This window comes from Malania oleifera, chromosome 4, assembly GCF_029873635.1.
Source record: "Malania oleifera isolate guangnan ecotype guangnan chromosome 4, ASM2987363v1, whole genome shotgun sequence".
NCBI lineage: Eukaryota > Viridiplantae > Streptophyta > Magnoliopsida > Santalales > Ximeniaceae > Malania > Malania oleifera.
The window spans coordinates 108536450-108563990 of NC_080420.1; the positions used below are offsets into that span (position 1 = coordinate 108536450).

General features: G+C 36.3%; 1 protein-coding gene across 2 annotated transcripts in view; it reads left to right on the plus strand.

Moving 5' to 3' along the window:
• LOC131153029 (protein HASTY 1) overlaps window positions 1–27541 on the plus strand; it is a 55998-nt gene that overhangs the window by 19183 nt on the left and 9274 nt on the right. For both annotated transcript variants that reach the window (XM_058105045.1, XM_058105044.1), the window contains 10 exons: window positions 164–277; window positions 446–572; window positions 661–830; window positions 934–1035; window positions 20870–20973; window positions 21065–21356; window positions 21524–21753; window positions 22434–22937; window positions 23082–23376; window positions 23495–23678. In XM_058105045.1, the coding sequence (XP_057961028.1) occupies window positions 164–277; window positions 446–572; window positions 661–830; window positions 934–1035; window positions 20870–20973; window positions 21065–21356; window positions 21524–21753; window positions 22434–22937; window positions 23082–23376; window positions 23495–23678 (2122 nt within the window). The remainder of the gene's footprint in view (window positions 1–163; window positions 278–445; window positions 573–660; window positions 831–933; window positions 1036–20869; window positions 20974–21064; window positions 21357–21523; window positions 21754–22433; window positions 22938–23081; window positions 23377–23494; window positions 23679–27541) is intronic.

Here is a 27541-nt window from a genome sequence, read left to right on the forward strand (position 1 = left end):
TGATGCAGGCATTGAGTCAGGAAGTAGTCTTGCTTATTTCATTCACTTAGTATAATATATTTGAGGATACCGTTGAGTTTCTGTTTCTATGATAGTTGAATATTTTCTTTATTTTTATTTAACTTTCTGCTTAAATTTGCTGATGCATGAGCTCTTAATGCAGTTGGAGCTGATCCGGCTTGTTGCTTCTAGCAGGCCACTTACAGCTGCTTCTAGGGTTTCTGAGATAATTGTTACAATCATTAAGGGCCTTTTGCATGCTCAATCGCCTGCCCAGGTTTTGTATAAACATAATTTTTGGTTCATTTTCTCAATTTGGTCATGGAAGCTCTAATTGTTAGATTCACAATTTTGCTTGAGATTCTTTATGTGCTTCATGCATTTGTTAAAATTAGCACTCTTATTATTTTATTGTCTCCATGTTTCTGTCATCCGAAAAATTCAGGACTTGCCCATCCTGGAAAGCATGCAATTGGCCCTAGAGAATGTTGTGATTGCAATATTTGATGGGTCAAATGAACTTGGTGGGGGTAGTTCTGAAATTCAACTTGCACTGCATGGAGTATTTGAAGGTTTTTCCGGTGACTTCATGTTTTTTGTTATAACTATTGGAATTTTTTTCTTACGGCATGCTGAAAAACTGTTTACTTTGAATTGAAGGTTTACTCCAGCATCTTCTTTCGTTGAGCTGGACTGAACCACAACTTGTGGAAGTACTTGGGCACTATTTAGAAGCATTGGGTCCTTTTCTGAAGCATAACCCAAATGCAGTTGGCAGTGTCATCCGTAAACTATTTGAGCTTCTAACCTCACTTCCCACATCTGTGAAGGTTCCCTCCAATGTTCTGTTTAAGTTGACACCTGTATCATTTATTGCTTCTAAAGACAACCTGCTTAGACATGCAATTTTTAACCTTATAATTTTCTTGACAGGATCCATCAACAAGTAGTGCGCGGCATGCGAGGTTACATATTTGTTCATCATTTGTTCGTATAGCCAAAGCTGCTGATAAAAGCCTCCTGCCGCACATGAAGGTTTTTCTTTCCTCAATTAAGTGGTTGGTTGATGGACAGTTAGTAAAATTCATAAATTATTATTTTAAAATATTGATTATTTTTTTTTTCAATTTTATTGTTGATAATGACGAGTAGAGGAGCATATTCTCTTTAGCTTCTTTGTGTTATGCTAATTTCTTAGATTGTATAGTGAGGCTACTTAGGTCATAGCAAAGTAACAGACTGGTACACATCTACATGTGACCATGTTGTGGCTCTGCTTAGGGATTTAGTCTCAGTCGCTAACTTATGCAGAAAAATAGTAGTTTGCAGTTAGGTAAATTGTGGATCCCTCTTGATGCCTAGTACCTATGACCAAATTACCATTAGATTGTTTTGGAAGGCGCCATGCATGATTCACTTGTCTCCATATAATTTTTCAGCATGTTATAATTTACGATTCCTATTGCATACATTCTTGTTTTTTTATTGCGAAAGAAGTGTATTAAGAAAGAGAATGGAGAATTACAACCTAGGAGAGGTCCATAGATCCTCAGCAAAAAAAGAAAAAAAATAAGGAAAATAAAAAGGAAGTTAAAATATAACTAGAACTAGCAAATCCTAATTCTACACCCCTCTTTAAGCCCCGCCCTTAGTAATTGATAGAGCTCTGCATTTTTTTTAATGGAAAAAAAATTCATTAATAGGAAGAGAATTTACAAGGGGGAGAAAAGGCTTCTTCCAAAAAAATCTGGAGCAAACCAGAGAAAAACTAAATTGTCACAAAACAGAAATCAAACCAACCAATTCCTCCAATCCCTATTTAAATCTTGAAAGCTAGCTACTCTAAAAATTCCAAACCCGATACACTATAAAGAAGTCAAGACCTGAATCTTTTGCCACACCCAACACAAATTCAGCTTCTTCCCAGAAAAAATCTGCACATTACGTTCCAACCAAAGACCCCATAAAACTGCATACTTACTACACTTCCATAAAGCTGCCCTTTCCTTCTTCCAAAGCCCGCAAAACAAATGATTAACAAATTTTCCACTGAATAAGGGCAGACCCAACTCTCTTCCATAACATTGAACAATATATTCCAAATCCTGTGTGCAAAATTGCAATGCAAAAAGAGGTGAGAGGCTGTTTTGGAATTTCTATAACAGAGCACGCAAGCATCTGGAGAGAGGGCCTTCAAAGGTCTTCTAGTCTGATTCGTCTGAAGCCAGTTGTTGGTATTAATTTTGCTAAGCACAACTAACCAAGTAAATGCTTTAATTTTTTGGAGAACCTTAACCTTCCAAACAACTGAATATAGAGGAAAGAATAATATGAATAGGTAAAAGATTCAGAAAATGATTTACTAGAAAACACGCCCGAATGCTCTGCAATCTTGCAAATTCCTGCTGACCTTTTCTTTTAGCCCAATCCCATTCTCTCCAGGATCAACCAGGCAGAATCCCATATCATCCTGAAGTTTTAGAGCACCAACATCCAGTGCACTAACCTTTTCTGCAGGTATGGGTAATAACCTATCCTTACACTGATTATTCTGAGCCAAGTCTACACCCAATTCCTGCTCCTTAAAGATAGATGTATCCTCTAATCCTTTAAGCAGAGAAAGAGGCACACGAGGATATCTCCAAGCGCGTTAGGAGAGGTGGAAGCATAATCCAATGTTTTTTGTGAATCTCATCCGACATCCAACAATAGACCACTATTATATTTAAAATCCCTATCATACTCACTCTCCTTTTCCAAGGTATTCCCCAATTTTCCTCCTCCTGAAAATGATTTCCTCCTTTATCCAACTCAGGCTAAGAGCAATTATGAGATATTTCACCTTAAAACTTCCCGCACCATCTATTTTTAAAAAATTATATTCTCACATATCTGAATTCATACACTTGTTAACTTGCAAACTTTTCTTACCTTTCCCCTCCTTCCTTGCTACTCAATACTCATACACTGTCAAATCCACATGCTTTTGCATTCTTTTATGCTTTGCTTTCTCAAGAAATACCCATCACCTTAGGGTGTGCACCGTCACCAAAACTCTCCTCATTCTGGCCTCCAACTGATTGCAGCTCCTACTCCACCTGAGAACTTCCCCCCCTTGAATCTTCAACTGAAAGCTCTCTTATTAATCCATCAACACCAGGTGAGCAGCCCTGTCCCTTACACTTATCCCCTAGGCCTTGGATATTGCAATAAGAAGACTTTTGATCCTCTTGACTACTTGAACCACCACAAATAAAATCACTTTGACCCTTATTTGAACGGTGATCAGATTCATGGGCTATTGCACCTACCTCCTTGGCTCTGTCAGCAATGTTCAGATTATGGGACTATTCAATGGAGTGTCCCAACTAGGAAGAAAAAGAGCCTTCCTTTCTTTCCAAAGATTGCTCTACAAATGATCCATAATCACCTCAAATATAGACCTGCTTAGTTAAAAAGGAATTCCTCTTTTCTCAAGTAACTGGCCGAAGTATAGGACAATCAACAAAACCCCTGGCCCGATCTTCACCTCTTCATCCTTCCCAAGAGAAACCCTAGCTTCCTTGACTGTAGCAATCATCATTCTCTAGGTGGGACTTCATGGCTTCTGGCGATGAACGCTTGGGTTCCTTCAGTGCAATTCACCACCGCAATTATCACAAATTTGACCTCTCCCCTCCCCCACACCTAGGATCCATGACATATCACTTTGTTTAGTTCTTCGCCTTCACAATTCTTCTCTGCTGCCACCACCAGCCTCCGTGATCAGTGAGCTCGCTTACTTCACCCTTGCCACCAGCAACAGGACAGAGTTCCCTAGCCAACTGTAGAACTCATTAAAAAGCTTCATCACACATACCTTTTGAGCCACTAGGGCAAACACCGAATATCCCTTCCCCTTTCCCTTTCCACCCTAGTACAAACTCTAGAAACTTCCCCACTTTGGTTAAACGAATCAACATCGAATCTGAATTGCTACCCATTCAAACACTTTGAGAACCCCTTCCCAACAAACCAAAGATCAACAAGTCATCAGAAATCCAATTAGAAGCCACTATAGGAAATTTCACCCACCTATTGCAAGATTGGTTATTGTAGGGTAAAAGACATAGGCCTCCCTTGAGGTTTGGCAAAAGACATGGACTTTCCTTGAGATTTCAAAAATATAAGGGACTTTCCTAAAGGTTTCAAAAATTCTAAAGACTTTCCTTGAGGTTTGCCACGAAGACACAAGCCTCTTCTTACATTTGGCAAAAAGAGAATTGAGAGATATAAGTGTCCCAAAAATCAAATGTTAGGGGAGGTATGTGGAACTTTTGAAACCTCAAGAGAGTTTGATGAGATTTTTTAAATCTTAGGGGAGGTATGTGTCTTTTTGTTAAACCTCAAGGGAGTTTAGTGTCTTTTGTCCTTGGTTATATTCGAGAATCAATAGACGACTCTCCCCCATTTTGTCCAATCTCTTTCCTTCATTGTGAATCGAATGTTTTATGCATCTCTCCTACCATCTTCCAATGAATCCATGGTGCACTCCTTCGTGAGAGAAAGGGGAAGTTTTGCTGACAAGCTGAGCCACCTTTGACTACTAATTCTCAGACTTTCTTATTCAAAATTTTAAGTCAAATCTTGTACCAGACTTCTTATATAAATTCATGCTGCAGTCCATAGGAAATAAAAAGATGTAGGCATTTGGTTTTGTAGGCACTTCAACCTTCTATTAATATGATTTATTTTACTGCCGAGTAATATTTACATGATCATGCTCCTATCCGTGTGTGTCCATGTTCTTGAAGATGTTTGATTCTTGAGGAATCCCCTTGTTGATGAATTGGCCTATTAAAAACTAAATGTACATTATATAATAGTCCAAGAGTTGCCTGTTTTATTTTCATTGTTGATATTTTTGATTAAATGAATGACCTAACTCAAGGATAGGTCTTCCCTCTATTTGTAATACAATTCAAAAATACATTCTAATGACCATAATTCCTTTACTAATTCTCACTAGTTAACATGACACTAACACAATAATAATAGTAATACTAAAAGACTAAAATAACCATTAATACTCCTCCCTTAGTTGGAGCATAGATATCAAATTCTCCTAGCTTGTTACAAATGAATTTAATGCATATCAGAGTTCACATAAGTGGTAGTAATGAGCTTTTGCACAAGTTTCTCCCGAACAAAATGGCGATCAACTTCAATGTGTTTTGTTCGCTCATGGAAGATCGGGTTGGAGGCAATATGAAGAGTAGCTTGATTATCATGCATCAATTCCATAGATTGAGAATGTGGAAAACCCAATTCTTCCGACATGTTTTTTAACCAAAGTCACCATAGTTTGTCTCCTACTCTTCCAAGGAATCAAATTACCACTAACCAAGATATAGTATCTTATTGTGAATCTTTAGCCGGAAGGTGGCCCGACCTAATCTGCATTGGTATATCCCTGAATATAAGTGTAACCTTGATCTTGACATAAAAGACCTCTCCTAGGTGCACCTTTGAGATATCTCAAGGTGCAAATTACTAGGTTCAGTGACTTTACCTTGGAGAATCCAGAAATTGACTCACAACACTTGCTGAGAAAGATATTTCTGGTTGAGTGACTAAGATAATTCAACTTTCCAACAAGTCTCTGGTATCGTCCAGGATTAGGCAACAAATTTGATAAGACCTTGGGGTTTTGTCATGGAGAAATTAGTGAAATTCATAGAAGGGAAGATAGTAAGAAAAATAGGGTTTGATCACTTAGAGGGGATCTGCCTCCAAATTAGCCAAAGGCTATGAAGTATGAATTATGTTATTGCTTGATTGTTTGAATGTTAAAGCCCTGTAGGGGTTACACATATATATAGAGTTAGGAAACTTACTCCTATTAAGAATGTAAAGTATCCTCTTGAATTGTGATTGATTTGGGAATGCTAGCAAACATTAGATAATCCTAACATTAAATAGGATCCCAATTGATTTGGGAATCCTAAAATTCGCAATTCCTTCAAATCAGCCTTGTCTTCAAGTCTGAGCAGCAATAAACTCCGAGAATCTCTCCACTTTGTAGCTGCATACACAAGGGTTAGCATCTCTTTGTCAGTCTTACTAATGTGGGATGGAGAAAAAGCATTACTGGTAAAAGCAATTGGGTGTCTGTCTTGCATTAAAACTGCACCAATGCCAACTTCTGCAGCAGACTCATGATGAACACTTTGTTGGAATCTGGCAAGTCAAGAATTGATGTGGTGAGCATTGCATGCTTAAGCTTGACAAAGGCTTGGTAAGGTTCCTTACTCCATTTGAATGCATCCTTTTTCAATAGAGCGATCAGTGGAGCACTAATCATTCCATAATCCTTGACAAACTTGTGGTAGTAACCAAGGTTGTTAGAATCGAGATTCTACTTGGGATCATTAGAGGGGTCTGTAGGATCGAATCGTAGAATCGTATCGAGAATTGTATGATTCTACTTTCAATGTAAAATAAATATTAAAAACTTATACATGTCGAACTTTATCACAAGTCTTAAGACTAAAAACTTGGTTAGTAACTTAGCAAGTACAAGAAGTTAGAAATACAATGAAAAGTTCAAAGTTCAAACAATAAAAGGTAGAAATAGAAGAAGAGCAAGAAAAGGAGAAGAAGGAGACAAATAGTGCTCACTATTGAGTCTTTTCAAGAAGAAAACCTGTTTCAAAGCATACCTCTGTACCTCTGCTGGGCTTGCTGGCTTGGCTCTTTTCTTGTGTGCTGCTGATCAAACAAGAACTCTGTGTTGAAGAGGACCGACGTGTTCTTGTCGAACACCAAAGAAGGAGGAGGACTGAGGACTGAGTTCTTGTCGAATCCCATGAACTCTGGTTGTTGAACACCAAAGAACTGTTGATCAAACAGCAAATAGCTGCTGCTGATCAAACACCAGTCACCAGATGGAGGGCTCTCTAGTTGTCAAAAAGGAGAGAAATTCGGGTGCTGGGTTGCTGAATTTCGATGAGTAGAGGACTAAGGTGCCAAACTCCAGGGAAGTCAAGTGTAGATTCTTCTGGATCTCTTCATTGATGGGAGGCTGGGAGCCATTTTGCCCCAGTTTTAGAAGACTTTGGACCAAACATAATCCTTTTGGGGCCTTTGGGTGAATAAAGACATGTATTGAGCCACATTATTGAAGGCTAGAAGGGGAAAAAAATCCCAATCCAGGTAACTAAGTAGGATCTGTACGATTCTATTTATGATTTTTCAATTTCGATTCTACGAGTCTACTGATTCTTTTACGATTCTACTTGATTCCTATTTTTGTTGCAACTTAGATCATTTGGGTGAATTTGGATCATAGAATCTTACAATCCTATGAACTGGATCGTGATTTTAATAACCATGGTAGTAACCAATTAACCCCAAAAATCTTCGTAGCACTTTTATTGTTTGTGGAATAGGCCAATATGTCATCACTTGTATTTTAGAAAGGTCAAACACCTTCTTAGGAAACAATATGTCCAAGGTATTCTATGTGCGGTTTCGCAAAACTGCATTTAGATTTCTTGTCGAATAGTTAATGCTCACGAATAGTGGTAAGTACAGTTTGCAAATGACCTAAATGATAAGGCAATAGAGGAATGTGATGGTCATGTGTTCGCTGAGGTGGCAATCACTGTGGCTCTGCAAATAGGTCGGAAAAATTTAAAATAATTGAGTCTAGCCCTTCATCTTGGTTAGATTGATGTTGTAACTACTCTGGTGCTTGAAGTTGTACCAGGCAATCATGTCATTCCTTTTTTAAGGTGCTTCTTCATACGATGGCTTGAAATTGTAGTGACATTACCACAATGTTTGCCTTTAAGAGTCACTCTTTGGCCATTCACAACAAACTTCATAACCAGTTTAGAGAAATACCAAACTATATCACCTAAAGTCCTTAACCATTCAATGAAAATTCCAAGCTATATCACTTAAAGTCCTTAACCATTCAATACCCTGAGCCACTTCATAGTCTTCTAGTGGAAGCAAAAAGAAACCAAAATACAACCCATGATTTTGCATAGTAAGTTTAAACTTTGGACACTTGCTCTGACATGTCAAGGTCCTTCCATCTACAGCCTTCACATCAAACTTTTCACATTGCTCCACAAGGTAGGCTAGTAGTTTAGCAATTTTAGTGTCCATGAAATTATTAGTGCTACTTGTATCAATTAAGATGGTAACAGGTTGGCGTTTTAGGAAGCCACTAATTTTTATGGTTTGAGGATTAGCATAACCAACTAAAGCATGAAATGAAGAAGCGATAGATTCATCATTAACATTAGATTCCATACCTTCCTGATTTGAATAAGGGGGTTATCCTCAACGTCTTCTGGCTCCTCCACCAGTTCAATCTTCAAGAGTCATCCTTTTTTGCAATGGTGCCCCTTGTGCCACTTTTCGTCACAATGCCAACATAAATATTTTGCCATTCACTCTTTAAGTTCCTCTTGGGTCAATTGTTTGGAAGGAGGATTGTGAGGAGCAGGTGGTGTGATACTGCTGCTAACATTCTACTTGCTAATGGTCTTGCTATAGTGATGTCGTTCTTCTCCCAAATTCTCTTCTTCTAGCCATGCAAAATAAATTTTAGCGGTCATAGTCCGTGGCCGACACACTTTGACCTCATGTCGAATGTTAGGTAGGAGCCTTCAATAAAAGTATCCACGAGTGAGCTTTCATTTCAATCTTTAGTCCTGTTTGATAGCCGCTTAAATCGTGTCTAATACTCCAAGACAGTGTTTGTTTGGTGTATTTTAGCAAGCTCTCCATCAATATTCTCATATCCAGTATGTCCAATCGGACAAGTAATTTAGAAACAAATTCTGCCCATGAAGGCATTCCATAACGAGCTTCAAATCAGTTATACCATTGAATAGCATCGCCATCTAGACTAATAGAAGCAATCTCAACTTTAGATATTTATGGAGTGCGGTGAAAGTGAAAGTATTTTTCAGCCCTAGAAACCAACTAATAGGGTCATCATTTTCCCATCGAGGAAATTCTACCTTCATAAAAAAGGACCATGGCCATGCTCTCCTTGGTAACCTCCTTCGTGCATGTATGAGTACGCCCTACAATTAGCTGATGTAGAGACATAATCTTCTCTATCTTATGGGAAGATTTAATGAGTAGTTTATAGAGCGATGCCTGGACCTCTTCAAATTGAGACTTAAACATATTGCTAAGTTCAGCCTTTAGCCTAGCTTCCATCTGGGACTATGTAGAATTTTCTGAGGCCATTGAGTATGAGTGAAGATCAAGAATTCCAAGATCATGCTTTTGTCGGCAGGTTAATGGCATCCACATGAACGCCGACTATGATACCAAATGATAAGACCCAAGGGTTTTTATCATGGAGAAATTGGGGAAATTCAAAGAAGGGAAAATAGTAAGAGAAATAGGGTTTGATCATTTCGAGGGGATCTGCCTCCAAATTAGCCAAAGGTTATGAATTATGCTATTGCTTGATTGTTTGAATGCCAAAGCCCCGTAGGTATTACACATCTATATAGGGTAGGTAGGCTTGCTCCTCTTAGAAATGTAAAATATCCCCATGAATCCTAATTGATTTGGGAATCCTGACAAACATTAAATAATCCTAACATTAAATTGTATCCCAATTGATTTGGGAATCATAACACATTAATTAGAAACAATGTTTTAAAATGCTTAATCAAGGCTCGCCTTAAGGCAAGGCATGCCTAAAACGCCTTGAGGCTCAATCTAAAATACCAAGTCCCAAAAAGGCTAACGCATTACACGTTGAAGCTTACGCATTTGTACAAAAGGCACTCCTTTGTGCCTTTTTACTTGAGACTTGCGCATTTTGCATGTGCAATTCTCAAGTAAAATTTGGTTAGAAATTATTGATTCCATGTTTATATAAAAGGAATGTCATAACATGAGTTGATTTCTAAAACTCTTGAATCTTGACCTGTTCAAAAAAATTGAGTTGAATCTTAGATCTTGAAAAATAATTTGAACTTTGTAACGTTATAGCCATCTCTTGTCTTGATTTATGTGATGAATTTAAGTTAGCAATTTTTTTTGAATGGCCAACAAGTAGTTTGCAAATTATATTTGATTTTTTTTTATATTATATTTGCAATTTTCTTAATTTTTTTATTTATTCTCAAAATATATAACTTATTTAAATATTTTTACCTAAAAATAAAATCTCAAAAGGCTTATGCCCTAACGTCTTAAGGCTTACGCCTTGCCTCTTAAGGGTTAGAGCGTTTCGCCTTACGTCTTCGCCTTTTAAAATATTGATTAGAAATCCTGATTAATTTGGAAATCCTAACAAAATCACTCATAGTTGACACTAATTTGCTGTTAAGATCCATGGGTGTATCAACCGTTTTGGATCCCAACAACCTAGTCTCATCCAATAGATCAAAAACATATTTCCTCTGTGACAAAATAGTTCCAATACTTCTATACCCAATAAGTATTTCAACGGTCCCAAATCTTTGGTTTTGAAACTTAGTCTATTGAAAATGTTTAAGGCTCTGTATACCATGATCATCATCGTCTATAATTACAATATCATCCACATACATAATAAGAAGGATCCTACCCGATGAAGTATGACGATAAAACACAGAGTGATCTACTGCACACTGTCGAAGGCCAAACTCAAGTACCTGTAACATTGAATCGACCAAACCATGCTCTAGGAGATTGTATGGTTTCTCTAGGAGACTGTTTTAAACCATATAGTGCCTTTTTGTGCTGATACCCTAAGCCTGAATCCACTTGAGCAACAAACCCAAGTAGTTGCTCCACATAGACCTCCTCCTCAAGATCGTGCAAGGTATTCTTCACATCTAACTAATGGAGCGTCTAGTGACAAGAAGTAGTCAAGAAGATGAATAGATGCGCTAATGTAAGTTTGGCAACTGGGGAAAAGTGTCAAAATAATCCAAACCATATGCCTAAGTATACCACTTAGCAGCAAGACGTGCCTTCAGATGAGCCATGGACCATCAGGGTTGACATTAACAGTGAATGCCCAGCGGCAACCATCCATAGGCTTGTCAGGAGTAAGAGATACTAAGTCCCAAGTATCATTGTCCTATAAAGCATTCATTTCTTTAACCATTGCATTCCTCAACCCAGAGTGGGCGAAGGTTTCTGAAATAGATTTAGGAAGGGCAATAGAAGATAGAGTAGTAACAAAATAGTAATAGGAGTCATAGCAAACATAGTTGCAATGAGAGGACCAACATCGTGGGAAATATGATCATCAGACGAGGAAACCAAAGGCATGGTAGTAGAAGCTAGAGAGACCTCTCTTCCTTGGAGATGCTGTCGTGAATACACCTGCAAATTAGGTTGATCGAGTCAATGAGGAGGACTCAAAACTACATGGAGACAATAGGGGGTTGAGTGGGTAAGGACAGCAATCTAAAATCTGGAAGATTAGGCATAAGAAGAGACTTATTGAGATCATAAGTGCTTAAGGACTAAGTGTATTAAGGTGTAGACTCAAAGATGATAACATCTGCAGAAATAAATAAGTTATGCAGAGTAGGACAATAATAATTATAACCTTTTTGAGTATATGAGTGACCCAAAAAAACATTATATAGCCTGAGGATCCAACTTATCCACTCTAGGAGTTAGTTGGTGAACAAAGGACGCACATTTGAATATATGAGGAGGTAGAAAGAATAGAGGTGAATTAGGAAAGAGAATGGAGAAGGGAATTCTATCACTAAGAACGGAGGATGGCATCTTGTTGATAAGATAGCAAGCAACAAGTATAACATCACTCCAAAACACTTTAGGTACATGCATTTGATAAAGTAAGGTGCGACCATGCGAGTGATTTCAAGGAGATGTCTATTTTCCCTCTTTGCAACCCCATTTTGTTGGAGAGTGGGGGCACAGGATGATTCATTAATAATGCCAAGCTGAGTCATATAAGTAGTTATTTGAGTACTGAAATACTCTTTAGCATTATCATTTTGAAGTATTCAAACTGGCAAACCAAATTGAGTCTTTATTTTAGAACAGAAGGCACAATATGTATGAAATTACTTAGAACAATCTTTTATTAAATATAGCCAAGTCATCTAGAATAATCGTCCACAAAGGTTACAAAGTACCAGAAACTCAACCTTGACACAACTCTACTAGGACTGCAAACATTAGAATGCACTAACATGAAAGGGCTTGCAGTCCGTTTATTGACCCGGGAAGCAAAAGGGACATGGTGATGCTTTCCCAACTAACAAGATCACAATCAATACTAGACACAAAACTCAAATCATCAACCAGACTTCTCAACTTTTCTAACGTAGGAAGACGAAGGTGAGAATTTGGAGAGGTGTGGCAGCAGCAGTGCAGGCGGTAGAGGGAGATAGTGGCTCAAAGTGATAAAGTTCCCCAAACTTCATGCCCTTCGCCTATTGTCTTCCTCGTCTTCAAATCTTGAATAACCATAGGATCAAGGAATAATGTTGTTGAACAATTCATGGATTTGTTAATCTTGCTAATGGACATAAGATTGAAAGGAAACTTGGGAATATACAAAACCGAAGGAAGAGAATTAGAAGAAGTGGGATTTACAATCCCAATTCCCTTAATGGCAGTGATGGATCCATCAACAAGAGTAACACAAGTTAAGTTTTTAGGATACTGGAGAGTAGAGAAGAAATTAGGTATATAGATATACCCAATGTCTTAAATTTTGATTTCGACTCAAATTTCGAAGCTCCAAAAGTACGGAAATTTCGACGAAAATTTCGATTTCAATGTCAATTTCGATTTCGATTTGAAAAAATAACATAAATTAGTAGTGAAGCATGGAATTCTTTGTGAAACTTTAGAAATGGTTAACAAACATAATAATATAAGTTTTAGGACTAATATATTACAAATTAAATAAACTATGTTTTGTATGAGGTGGAAAAGTTGTAAAATAGTATGTGCATTAAACATATTTTTAAGATAATATACATCAAACATATTCAGTTAATACAAATGAAATTCACAAATCATTTTAATATTATTTATTATACAAATAATGATAATTTAGACATGAATGGTTAAATAAAATGTTACCGTAAGTTTAATTTTTCATATAATTTCAAAAGAACTTGTAATAATCTTTTGTTTCGATAAAATAAATTAAGATAGAAATTTCAATTCACTCCTAAATTTCTCATTTGAATTTTGACAAAATTTCAACGTATGGTTAAAATTTCGACAAGTTTTGCTAAAATTTCGAGATTTCGATAAATTTTGGATGATTCGTTGAGATTTCGACGGAAATTATGCAATACGGAAATCGATTGCCATTTCAATTTCGAGGGTGACGGAAATCGGAAATTTTGATGGAAATTTTGACAATTTCGTGGAAATTTAAGACCATGGGTATACCTGTGATATGATCAGTGGCAGCAAAGACTAGAACCCAAGGACTAGGATAAGAAGTACTAGATGATAGACATGCTATGGGATTATCTATTTGGGCAAGAGATGCAATGGGAAAAGAAGCTTGTTGTGACACTTTTTACTGCTGGAACTTGGAATACTCTTCCTTTTACATAGATACAGTATGTTTCCCTCCACTTGGCCCCAAAAGTGTGGAGCCGATGGTGGCTGCTTTGGCTGCTCCCAAAGGTGTGGAATCGCTGGTGACTGCATTGGCAACATGTGAAGGTCTACCGTGGATATCCGAAAACTACTTAATAATATGATTACCTTGTCCACAATGAGTGCACTTGCGAGGATCATAGTTGTCAAATTGAGATTCAAATCGTGAATTGAAATTACAATTTAGTGAATCATGAATTAAGAATCGAATCAAATCGAATCATAAGATTTGGTACAAAATTTGGAAAACTGATTCCAAATGGCATGCACTTATGCACAACAAAATAAAATAGCAAAACACATTGAAATTTCAACAAATATGAATAAATTATGTTGTTAACTGGATCAACGCTTGCTGGTGAAGTAAGTTTTGTAGGTCTGAATCCTACAATGATCTATTAACTTTAAATATATTTATATAAAGGAAAAACTAGCTATATATAAAAAGATAGACCATGATCTTTCCTTCCCATCTCTATCAAGTATCAAGTTACAATAGTTTGCCACAAAACTGTAAGTTTAACACGTGTTAGGAGATGCCATCTTCAAAAACAAAAAGGATATCTAGAAGCCCACATTTCATATTCATAAAACAAAACAAACTAAATTGTAAACCATTTGTGATAGAATATAGATGACTAATGTGCAATGTAGCACATCATCATTCATCATCCCATTCCCCTAATGTAAGGCCATCATCATCATCATCTTCATCGTCTACCACAATCATCTTTTCTTGTTCCTCTTTTTCACCTCCTTGCCCTCTTCATCACTCAGCTTGATGTCATCTTCTAAACATTTTTGCCTTTTTCTCTACAACCAAATCTTAGGTTCCTTGGTCCTACATTATCATATGACATTATAAAATTCTTAAAACATGACAATTATTTTTAAAGCTCCATCCTCCATTCATAAACTAATTACTTATAAAGAAAAAAATATATATAAAGTCATGCAACTCATACCTTTCTTTCATGCTATTTCCATCTACTCCATTATCTTTAAAGCACTCGTTGACATTCAACCATAAATTGTCTTCTAGTAGACAATGGCCTTCCTTTTCAGTAATCCATTTATCATCAGATTCCATATCCGATAAACAAATTGGATCATATGTCTCACGACTTTGTTGCCTCCTCACTTGCCTTAGCTCAAGTTGAATGTTGTACTTAACAAAGACGAGCATTTAGTCTTTGTTGTTCTAACCGGTTCCTCTTTTTGGAGTGGATGTGATCAAATGTGCTCCAATTTCTCTCACATCCTGTAGCACTACATGTGAGGTTAAAGACTCAATACTGCAAGTCTTTGAAGCTCCTTGCACTCCTCTCCATAACTTTCCCACCATAAAGCTTTACACATAATCAAAACAAATGAAAAAACATCATATCATATTTTTGGTTATGAACCAAAAAGAATAAACTAAACAATGAAAAGATTATCATGAAGGCTAGTAGGCAACTATTAGATTGATATAATACCAAGTTGTTTCTTGTCTCTGGTTAGAGTAGCCATGCTTAAGCCAAACATGCCTTGGCTTTTTTCAACTTTTACAATTGTTGATCAATCTTGATCTTTGTTTCAACTTCTGAATACATTTTTTCAATAGTGTTATATAGACCAATTTTGACTTCCATGTCCACATTAAAGCTATCACTATATTGGAACCTACAAATAAAAGAAGTGTACAGATAAATGCATAGGTAATAGGCTCACCGCTCACATAACATGTTAGCAAATTGATTTAGTTTTTGGACAATGCAACTTATCTCGGATAAAGGAAATATCCTACTGCATGAAGGGGTCTATGGAGTTGCAAATCCCATCTCATATCAATGATGCTCCAATTACAATCGTACTTGGTCTTTTGATGATTAAAATTTTGAGCAATTTGTACCTTTGCTCTATCCTTGGCTTCATATATATACCTCATTGCCGGTTTTGCATCACCATCAACAAGCCAGCCTACTTCCACAAGTGGGCTCACGCACTTCCAATGTCTTAAATTTTGATTTTGACTAAACTTTTGAAGCTCCACAGTATAAAAATTTCGATGGAAATTTTGATTTTAATTTCAATTTCAATTTCGATTTGAAAGAATGATGGAAATTAGTAGTAAAACATGGAATTTCTTTTATGAAACTTTAGAAAGATTAATAGACATAATAATGCAAGTTTTGGGACTAATATATTACAAATTAAATACAGTTATGTTGTGCATGAGGCGCAATAGTTGTAATATAATATGTATATTAAACATGTTAGGTTAATATAAATGAAATTCATAAATTAATTAAAAATATTATTTATTATACAAATAAAATAATTTAGACATGAATGTTCTAATAAAATGTTGTTGTAAGTTTAATTTTTCATGTAATTTCAAAGCCCTTATGATAATCTTTTGTTTCAATAAAACAAATAAGATAAATTAAGAGAGGAATTTCACTTTGCGTCTAAATCTTTGAATTTTAAGGAAATCTTATTCTATAGTTAAAATTACGACAAGTTATGCTAAAATTTGGAGATTTCAATAAATTTTGGATGATTTATTGAAATTTCGATGAAAATTATGCAAGACGGAAATCGATTGCCATTTCGATTTAGAGGGTGGTGGAAAGTGGAAATTTGACAGAAATTTTGATAATTTCGTGGAAATTTAAAACCATGCACACTTTAAGCAATACTTTATTGCTCTCGAAAACTTATCATCACACAAGAATATGACCTCCACTTTCTTAGCTTCCAACCTCGAAGCATATTGACAAATGGCCCCTCTCCTCTGATGCAAACATGGCTCGAAGAGCAAGTTTGTTTTCATCAAAACTCTTCATTGTGAGAAAAATATGTAGCAAACCTTGTAACCTTAGCTCTCCTCAATTATTTATTTATTTATTCTAGAAAACTCTCTAAACATGTTAAGCACCTATATGTGTTGGTAAATGAAGACTCACACCTCCTTAGCCTCTTTAATTGTATTATCAAAGATAGGCAAATCCCCTATATCTACGGAATTAAGTCAATACAATGGGCTGCACATGGAGACCAAGGTATATGTATCCTCTTCTCCATTAGCAGCTCACTGACACCTACATAAGCCGAGGCACTATCCGTCACCACTTGAACACATTTTCCCCTCCAATCTTTTCCACTAATGAGTCAAGCAATTCATACAATTTATAAGCACCCTTCACCACACTTGGAAGTGTATTAATTTTTGAAAAAAACTGTGCCACTGTGACTATTAACAAGAAAATTTGTGAGATGCTTTGTTTTGTGTCAGTCCCATCCATTTGATATCGAAGTACATTTGATCTTTACCTATTCTTTCTTATATTTTTCCATAATTTTTTTGACACTATCAACTTCTTTCTTAAAAAATGTGACTCTAGCCTCCTGATGACTTGGGAGCTTCAATCTCTTTCCATATTCCCTAACCATCTTCACCACTGATGCAACTAATGGACTCTTCACCAAGTTGAATGGTAAAGCATGCCCTTATAAAAACTGGCAAATGCTTTGAATCACTGGCTCCCTATTTTTCACCAATGCATTCAAGGTGTGTTGTTTAAACGCTTTTCACTCAACTCCTTTGCCCTTACTTACAAAAGCATCCATGGTGCCTCGTCTTTGTCCTCCTATAACTTGAACGTCTTGTTCTTGTTCTTCAAAATCTTCTTGAAAATTTTCTTTTTCATTGTCAACATTCTTTTGTTTTACTCCTTCCAAAAGATTCACAAATTTTTCCCTCACCTCTTCCGAACACTTCTTACTGGGAGCAACATTATCATGATTCCCCACAAAATGATGTTTCATTCTAATTATGCCACCCCATCTTTCAAGCCTACAATAATTGCACTTCGTGTGCATTCTATTATCATTGATTCGGGACTTGGGAGCAATGATCCCATGTAGGATCTTCACTCTTTGTATTGGAATTCTTTTTTCTAGGATTGGCACCTGAACTAGAATCCATCTTCCCACACTCTTAACACTCAAATAAGCACAAACTTTCCAAGTCAAATTTCAATTTTCAGCCTACAAATAAACAATGAATGACATATTCAAACTATTTACTAATTTATTACAACTCTATATTCTATAATAATAATAGTATAATATTATAATGAATAAAACAATGTTTTAAAATATCACAAAGGTCAATAGGCAGGCCATTATAAGATTGAATATTCTATTAATTGTTGAATACTTGAATAGTTCATGGCTTCGTGAAATATATTTAACATTTATGATTTAACAATAAAAAAATCATGTGTATGCATTTTTTTAAAAATAAAATAAAATAAAAGTATGAGTCAAAAAAAATATATTAATAAAAAACTGAATTTTGTGATTTTTAACTTTAAGACTATATTTTAAGAGAATGTATCATCAAAAGCAATTAAAATTTGAATATATATTTAACATTTATGATTTAACAATAAAAAAACATATTTATGCATTTTTAAAAAGAATGAGAGAATGAATCAAAAAATAATTAATAAAAAACTGAAATTTGAGGTTTTTGAGCCTATATTTTAAGAGAATGTATCATCAAAAGCAATAAAGATTTGAATTTTATTGTGTTTTTACTGTTTTATAAGAAAAAATATCAGTTTTAATGCATAGGCTTACAGCTTAAGCTTACTATAAAACCTTAACAACTAAAGTAAGAAGAAAAAGTTAAATTTGAAGTATAAATTAAACTGATTAAAATATAAAAAATGGATAAAAAATTAAAGGAAGGCGTAACCAAGATACGAATTTACAGGTCCTACACTGTTACACAATTCTCTGGTTCTGTGCAGTCCGCAGTCAGAGCTGAGTCTTCAGTCTTGACTTCTTCAATGGGAAAAAGCAAATTTAGCAGAGAATAAGAAAGCCTAGAAGATACGATCTTTCTTCTATGGCAGAGTGGTATTGTCAATGGTATAACTCAGAAGCAGAGCATAGAGGAATGGCTGAAGGGGAAGCTGAACGTCTTGGCTCTTCTCTTCTTTGGTACAGAACTTATGTAAAGGGCAAAACTAACTTAATCGTTCAAAAAAGGAGTAAAAATGGGTTTGCGCTAAGCAGTTGGAGGTGTTCGTGCACAGTCAGCAATGAATCAATTGAATCTCATTATTCAATTTGATTCATCGATTCACACACTGAAACAATCGATTCACCTTCGATTTGACTTCATAGTTGATTCCCTTGCCGTTTCGACTCGTTTTGCTTCCTGCTTGATTCGAATCGTGAATTTTATGACAACTATGGCTAGGAGTACCTCTATCTTGTCCATCTCTACCACCACAACTGCTCAAACCACCCTGGTAACTTCTACGGTTGTTAGGTAGAGAACTAGTATCACCATGCATGGCAAAGGTTGTCCTCTCAGAGCCATATCTAAGAGCAGGAGAATGTGTGTTGAAGGAAGCACAAAGGACACGAGAATAAACATCACCAAATGGTGACAACTATGCACTACTAAGTATCTAGGATCGTACTAGCTCAAGCTTGATTTTTGAACCTGCTAGATCCCAAAGAGCTATCATCTGCTCCCTTTGCTTCTGCATCTCGCAAGCATTGGTAGTTTATAGGTTGCATGATGTTAAGCTCCTCGTGAATACGTTTCATCTCTCCAAAATAATTTGCAATGCTCCTATCTCCCTGTTGTAATTGAAAGCTTATGGGATAAATCATACATACGTGTAATGTTACTAGAGTACAAAAGCTTGGCATAATCCCAAATCTCCTTGCATGTATCTCGATGCATGCACATCCATGCAATCTGGGGCTCCATTGAATTCCACAAGAGGGAAACAATCAAGGCATCTTCCAGAATCCAGACTTCTTTTCTCTTCTGATTTGAAGAACCAAATGGGAGCAAGTAGTCAGATTTTCCTAATCCTGCTAAATAAACTTGAATAGCCTTAGACCACTGAACATAATTCTTTCCATCCAACTTTTCAATTGTTATTTGTGGCAGTGATGAGGGAAACTTGTTTTTGGGATTCATAGACTACATCCCAACACTCACAAAGCAGCCACACACTGTCAAACAAGAACAATCAAAACTAACGGGGAAAACCACAAACGAGGTGAACCACCGAAACAACCACGGACTAGGTGAGCCACCTACAAACTGATATAACACTGCCACAGCCTCACAAATCAACTTATGAAATATGAACACTGCCACTGCTCCAAGAGACTCACAAAAAGCCTTTAAGAACACCGAACAACAACTAACGGATACTACGAGTGCATGGTCAAAAAAGGTTGGATCTTTGAGCAAAAAAACATGCCCAATAGCTTGATTATATGGTCTAGGAAAGGAATCAGAACATGCTGGAGGGAAAAATCAGAAAAAAGTGGCCAGAATCACTCTCATGCTCCGACGTGTAGGGTCGGAACTGCCGGAAGTTGGCCAGCATGTGGGAGCGCGTGGGGAGGTTTCCGGCAATGAGATTTTGTAGGGTTATGGTTCAAAGGGTTCTGTTTTTGGCTATATGGTAGGGGGTTTTCCAGTGGCGGTTGAGTGTGGGTTGGTGATGGTGTTTGGTTGGATCACGCTCTGATACCATGTTGAGATTTTTTATTAAATGAATGACCCAAGTCAAAATAGGTCTCTCCCTCTATTTATAATACAAATAAAATACATTCTAGTGACCATAATACCCTTACTAACTCTTGCTAATTAACATAACACAAACACACTTAATAATAATACTAAAAGACTAGAATAACCATTAACGGTCATGATTGTCTTTCTCTCATGCATATGATGCAAGTAAAACTTGTTGTCCTTTTGATCCTATGCCTTCTGCCTTCTCTCAAATAGCATTGTTTTCTAGCATATCTTCTCAATAGCTATTGCCTATGGAAAACTAAATGTCCTTTATTACGATTGCAAGACATTTTTTGCTGCCTTTTTCTTCATCATGATTCTCTCTCATGTGCAATGCAAGGAAAACTAGTTGATCTCCCTTACCATTGTCTTCAATCATATCTTCATAATAACAAAAACCGTGCTTGTCTTTAAGAAGTTATTGCAGCTAAATAGGTGCTTCCAACATTGTAGGAGAGGGTTAATGCACCTCAAAAGATCCCCATGTGCAGATAATGCTTATTTGATTACAAAATCCTTATGAATTGTTATAGTATCTCAGCATTTTTCTATATTATAAACATTTGCCATTGAAAAACTTAATTGCTTAGTTCAGCTATATATTATGCCATTTAGCTATGATGTGATGGTGTTTTGTAGGGTATAGCCGATACGATGGCATATCTGCAAGAAAAAGGTTCTTTGCTCCGTGGAGAGCATAATATTTTAGGTGAAGCATGTCTTGTTATAGCTTCTGCTGCAGGGTAAATATGTGCTGATGAAGGGCTGAATTTGACTTTTATATCCATCTGTTGTCTTCTTGGTTTATAGCCACATGCTTCTCTGCTTGTGTAGGGTTCAACATCAGCAAGAAGTTTTGGCCTGGTTACTTGAACCTCTGAGCAAGCAATGGACACAGCTGGAGTGGCAAAATGCTTATTTGTCTGAACCAGCTGGTCTGGTTCGCTTATGCCTGGAGACACAGTTCATGTGGTCAATTTTCCATACCGTGACATTCTTTGAGAAGGCACTTAAGAGAAGTGGATTTAGAAAGGGTCATCAGAATTTACAAAATGGTTCCACAGGGGGTTCTACTTTGCATCCAATGGCTTCTCATTTGTCGTGGATGCTGCCTCCTCTCTTAAATGTAAGCGTGCTGCAATAAGATATGGCTATTCCATATTTTCACTTTAGTAATAGTAGAATTGCATTTCAGAAGTCTACTCTGTTGGAAGGAAGCATGTGGTTCGAAAATATGTTTTCTCTGCAAGTACAACATAGTCACTGTTTCAGCATTTCTTTCTTTATATGCAGCTGCTTCGTGTTATACATTCTCTTTGGTCTCCACAAATAAATCAAGCCATGCCTCAGCCAATAAAATCTGCAATGTCCATGAGTGATGTTGAGCGAAATCTTCTTCTTGGAGAAGGTAATCCAAAGCCACAGAAGGGTGCACCAACTTTAACTGATGGAGCTCAGGTTGCCAACCCTGAGCTGAATGAAACTGACATACGAAATTGGTTGAAAGGTATCAGAGACAGCGGGTATGTACAAATACTTTTGAGATGTGATTGTTAATTTTTTTTGTCATTTAGTTGATTTGAACTCAATTTCATTATAATATTGATCCTTCTTGAGGTTGATGAATTATCCCTAAACATCTTTGGAATTGCCATTCTGGTAATCTGGTTGACTCAACTGCCAAATATAATTTACTCACGAGTCATGATCAATTTATGTCTTCAATGAATATCATGCTGTGTAATTTTAAGTGGCAAATATTGAGTATTGTTGTCTGTGATGGGTAGATTTAATAATTTGAGTTTATTATTTGCTTCCTTTCTTTTAGATTATCTTTGCATTTCTTTTGGATTGTCTCTCTAGATGGCATAATACTTGCATCAAACAATTATGATAAATGCATTCACATATACCTGTGTGTGTGTAAAATGAACTTTTTTATAAGTATGAGCTGGTCTACTTAGAGTAAGAAAATGACCATTGTTATCCAATTTGTTAAATAGGTATTGTAAATTGTTTGTACATATTAAATTTTTGATTGGTTGTTCAGGGAACATGATACTTTTTCTTTTTTCGAGTTTAAGGACACACTAGCCCTTTAAAATTATGAAATATTCAAGCAACATTTTCTATTATTATGATTTGTGATTCTGGTTTATGTAGTTTTCATTAAGTTAGTCTGATTCATCTGTTATGACCCTAGGTATAATGTATTGGGCTTATCGGCAACCATTGGGGATTTGTTTTTCAAATGTCTAAGTATTCAATCAGTTGCTCTAGCGCTAATGGAGAACATACAGTGGATGGACTTCAGGCACATGAGGCAGCTTGTTCATTCAGTTTTAATTCCACTAGTTAAATTTTGCCCATCAGGGTTGTGGGAGGAGTGGCTGGAGAAGCTCTTGCACCCATTGTTTATTCACTCTGAGCAAGCTCTTAGCTGCTCATGGTCCAGTCTTTTACATGAAGGCAGAGCCAAGGTTCCAGATATCCTTGGGATACTTGCTGGGTCAGACTTGAAAGTGGAAGTAATGGAAGAGAAGCTACTTCGCGATTTAACTCGGGAGATATGTTCACTTCTCTCAGTTTTAGCTTCATCAAGACTAAACACTGGGCTTCCGTCTTTAGAACAATCTGCACACAGCATTCGAATGGACGTAACTTTTCAAAAGGACTTAGATGCATACGCCTCAAGTTCTATGGTCGGGTATGCTTAAGCACTCTGTTCATCACAAGAGATTTTTTTTTTTTTTCCTCTTTTACTTTGTTGAACTAAGGATTCTTGCTGCCCTATGATTTTCATTTTTGTTCCAGAGGTTTTCATTGTCTCAAAATTGTTATCCATTTACAGTTTCCTTTTGAAGCACAAGGGCATAGCTGTTCCAGCATTGAAGATCAGCTTGGCAGCTTTTTCATGGACAGATGGTGAAGCTGTTACTAAGGTTTCTTCCTTTTGTGGTGCTTTAGTTCTTGTAGCTATCTCAACGAATAATGTAGAACTTCGAGAATTTGTTGCCAAAGATATGTTTTGGGCTATTATTCAAGGCCTGGGTCTCGAGTCAAATGCTATTATCAGCGCTGATCTAGTTGGCCTTTGTCGTGAGATCTTTGTTTATCTCTCTGATATAGATCCAGCTCCTAGGCAGGTTAGTTAAGAGCCCTAGTGCTGTTTAAATCTGTGACATTAAACATTTGTAAGTGGGATTTGCTTTGGTTAACACCTCACCTCTGTAATGAAAGGATATGTTTTATGGGTTATTACAGGTCTTGCTTTCTCTTCCTTGCATCAAACTCGATGATTTGCAGGCTTTTGAAGAGGCTTTGACCAAAACATCTAGCCCTAAGGAACAGAAGCAGCATATGAGGAGCTTACTTTTATTAGCTACAGGGAACAAATTAAAAGCACTAGCTGCTCAAAAAAGTGTGAATATAATAACAAATGTGTCAAGTAAGTTCGTTCTTACATCAACATTGCTTTCTCCTGCCTATTTATTTTCAGCTTTTATGGTGGTATTCCTTTTTCACTTATCCAGCAAGTGAAATTTGGTTATCCGGTGCTCCTCTAGCTGCTATAATGGTGCTGTAGAGTTTGATTGCATTGTTCAAGAATTTTTGTTGTGTTGAAAAAGCGCATATTGGGGTCTAACTATAATGAAATGGGAGATCAATAGAAAAATAATTCCTTGCCTACGTTCCGAATTTGTTGGTTGATTTTTTGCATCATTATTTGAATTGAATACCCTTATTGTCAAAGGACATCTTGAGAAAATTATAAATCCATCTTTAGTCCTGAACTAAAATAGTAATTTTAGGGGTTTCCTTGAAATATTATTGTTGCCGTTGTTATTGTAGAAAATCTTTTTTCTTATTAGTCTGATAAAATATTTGCATTCTGTTTTATGGGTGCGTTGTTCCATGGAAATGAGGAATTCTACACGAATTTATATTTTGACTTGGAATAATACCTAGAGATTGTAAAACAAAACAGTTTGGAAAAATTATTTGTTAAGAGTTCTATACCTAGAGATTGTAAAACAAAACAGTTTGGAAAAATTATTTGTTAAGAGTTCTATAACTTGAAATAGAAAGGTTTATGCCTATGTATATATTTTCCAAAATCCGTTAAAGCAAGGATGGGGAAGCTTGTCCTAAAAAAATGAGGTAAGGAATGAAATACAAGGGGAATAAACAAAAAATCTGAAGCCTACCATTATGGGATATTCCTCAATATTAAATGTGCAGCAGGATAAACACAGATAAATTTCGGACAAGTTAACTAAATGTGCACCTGCTTCTTACACGAATATTGCAGTCCTTCGTGCTTTGGATATTCAAGTAAAAAATGTGAGGGTTCGTCTTCTTCGTGTAGTCAAATGGTGTAAACCTGGGATAGGTTGGGTTAAGTTGAATGTGGATGGAAGCTGTAGAGGTAACCCACGTAATTGTGGTGGTGGAGGCATGATAAGAGATGAAAGAGGTTTATTTAAAGCAGCTTTTTCCTCATTACTGGGTTATGAAACCAATAATATGGCTGAATTGAAAGCGATTATTATAGGGATTAATTTATGCAATGATCTTGAATTTGATCAAGTGGAGATTGCTTGTGACTCTACTTTGTTGGTTTAGTGGATAAATTCTGGGAAGTGTTCAGCTTGGAACTTATGGGAATTGTGGGAAGAGCATGTGCTAGCATTGAAAGGCATATAATACAAAGTGAAACATATTTACAGGGAGGCGAATAAAAGTGTGGATTTCTTTGCCAAGCAGGGTGAATCTAGTATATCTCGATCATATAGTTGTCAGGATGATCTTCCACAGCAAGTCAAGGGAATGATTCAATTGGATTTGTTGGTATTTCTTTCCTTGCGCTCGTGATGCTTTGTGCTATCTTCTGAAGTTTTGTTTGTTTTTCACTTATAGTTTAGTTCTGAAAACAAAGGTGTAGTCCCAAGAAGGGGGGGGGGGGGGGTGAATTGGGTTTTAAAATTTTCTTTTAATTCCTTTAATGAAAACTTAACCTTTTTGTTGATAATGCACAATAACTTAATTCTTTATATTCAATCCACAACCACACAAACCTTCAATCAAACAAATTAACCAAGCCAATCAATCATAAAACATTCAATCAAGATATACTTTGCAACTTAATGGAAATTCTCAGCTTTTTCTACTTGTGTGCAGCCCTGTTTATATAAATTTGAATCAAGCCCTGTATATATGAAATTTGTCTCTCAATTTGATATCCAATACAACATCCAATCACTCTTTCCAAATACTTAGACCTTAAATAAACTTTAAGTTAAAGAGTCTTGGGGTGTTGAATCAATCAACGTACTACTTTACAATTTCTGCAAAAGATTGATCAATTAACGTACTCCTTTTCGGTTTCCGCAATCCCAAAAACAAATTAATCTTAAGTTTATTTAATATCTAATCCATGTATTTTATATGATTTAGATATTTAAAACATCCACGCAGTTTTATATGTGCTGAAAATAAAGAGTAAGGGAAAGAGAGAGTGAGATCAGGATTTTTACGAGGTTCAGCTTATACCTAGCCTACGTCCTCGCCTTTGGCAAACCACCAAAGGATTCACTAAAACCAGTTCCTTTGCCAGACGGAATAACACTGTTTACAAAACACTCCTTCGATTAGGCTAGAGCCCGCCTCCAAACGATATACCCTCGTTCGGTCACTCCTTCAATTAGGCTAGAGCCCGCCTCTCTTAGCGATATCCCCACGCTTAGCCAACGATCCAAATAACCTTGAACCGTCAATATATACAAGATATAAATCAAATAGATGTACAAAGAATTTGCTCCTAAAAGAGCTTATTAGTACAATTCAAAACTATATACTTCAATGTAATTCACAATATGAAATTCAGATTGAAGATTTAGAAATATTTCACCGTATGATTCTTTCAATGGATGAAAGAATTAGTATTTGTAGGCACAATATCAGTGAGTGAGAATCAGCAAGACTCAGTAAGCTTCGTGCAAGTTAAGAACAAGAGAGAGACTTGAGAATTTGAGAGCAATTGAGAGAGATTTTTAATGCTAAATTGAATTCTTGGTAATTAAAACAATTTAACTTGGGTGTATTTATAGATGTAGAGAAGTATCTAGCTTGTTCCCCAAGTTTATGGAAACAAGGAAAGCATGATATGTTAGTATATGTATATATAGAAATATGTGAAAAATGGGAATGATTTTACGGAATGAAGAAAATATGGAATATTGATATATGTCTGCTGGAATTGACGAAATATGTGAAATGGAATATATTTTCGTATGTATGTATATATTGTTATGAAATGAAACAGGATGTGAAATGCTGGGAATACTGAAATGTGGAAATTGACATATGAATACTAATTTGTGAATAATGAATGTGAATATTGGAAATGTAAACATTGCAATGTAACAATTGCAATGTATGTATATATATAGAAGTGGAAAATGATAATATGAGAAAGTGAACTGGTGAAAAGGAAAAACCCTGATGGATTGATAAGCGATCGGTTATGATATCGAGCATGGTACCAATGCTAGCAGATGAAAAGTGCAACCACATGGACTCGCGGACCGTGTGGCATGGTAGTGCGAATGGGCCAGAGTAGGGTTGTATATTGCCCCCTGGATTTCGAACTAGGGTATGAGGTAGGTCATTCGTTATTACAGACATGCTTATGGTATTATTTGATCTAACTGGGTTGGTCAACTGCGGTTAGATCTAACCTTCAGGCCGCACAACCCTAACAATGGGGGGGAAGCATGTTGTGGTGAAAAATCCTGAGGGCAGCCATGGATTACAGACACGGCATGGTACAAGGTACTCAGAATACCCATGGGCTGGATAGTGAAAGGAAAGTGGTCATGAGTTACAGACATGGCATGGTACAAGGTACTGAGGATACTTGTGGGTCTGTTAAAAGAAACATGGAAAATAAAGGGAAAAAGGGAAAAAATATAAAGAATAAGGAAATGGGAAATGAATGAATTTGAAAATATGGATAAAGCTTATAAAAGCTATGTTGAATATCTATGTGATTATATGTATATACCATTATTTTCTCAGATGATTAACAGTTTGAAAGAGCTTTATTTATTATTATAACTAACTCATATTGCCACACACTGTTAATAATTTATTCTATCTTACTGAGATGTGTCTCTCCTAAGCATTAAACTTTTCAGGAGATCAAGATTGAGCTAGTGATAGAGCTCCCAGATAGAGTGGAGCAGGGACCTTGATATAAAGGGTAAGGGTGTTAGATGGGGTTGGATAACTTTTTATATAAATTTGAAT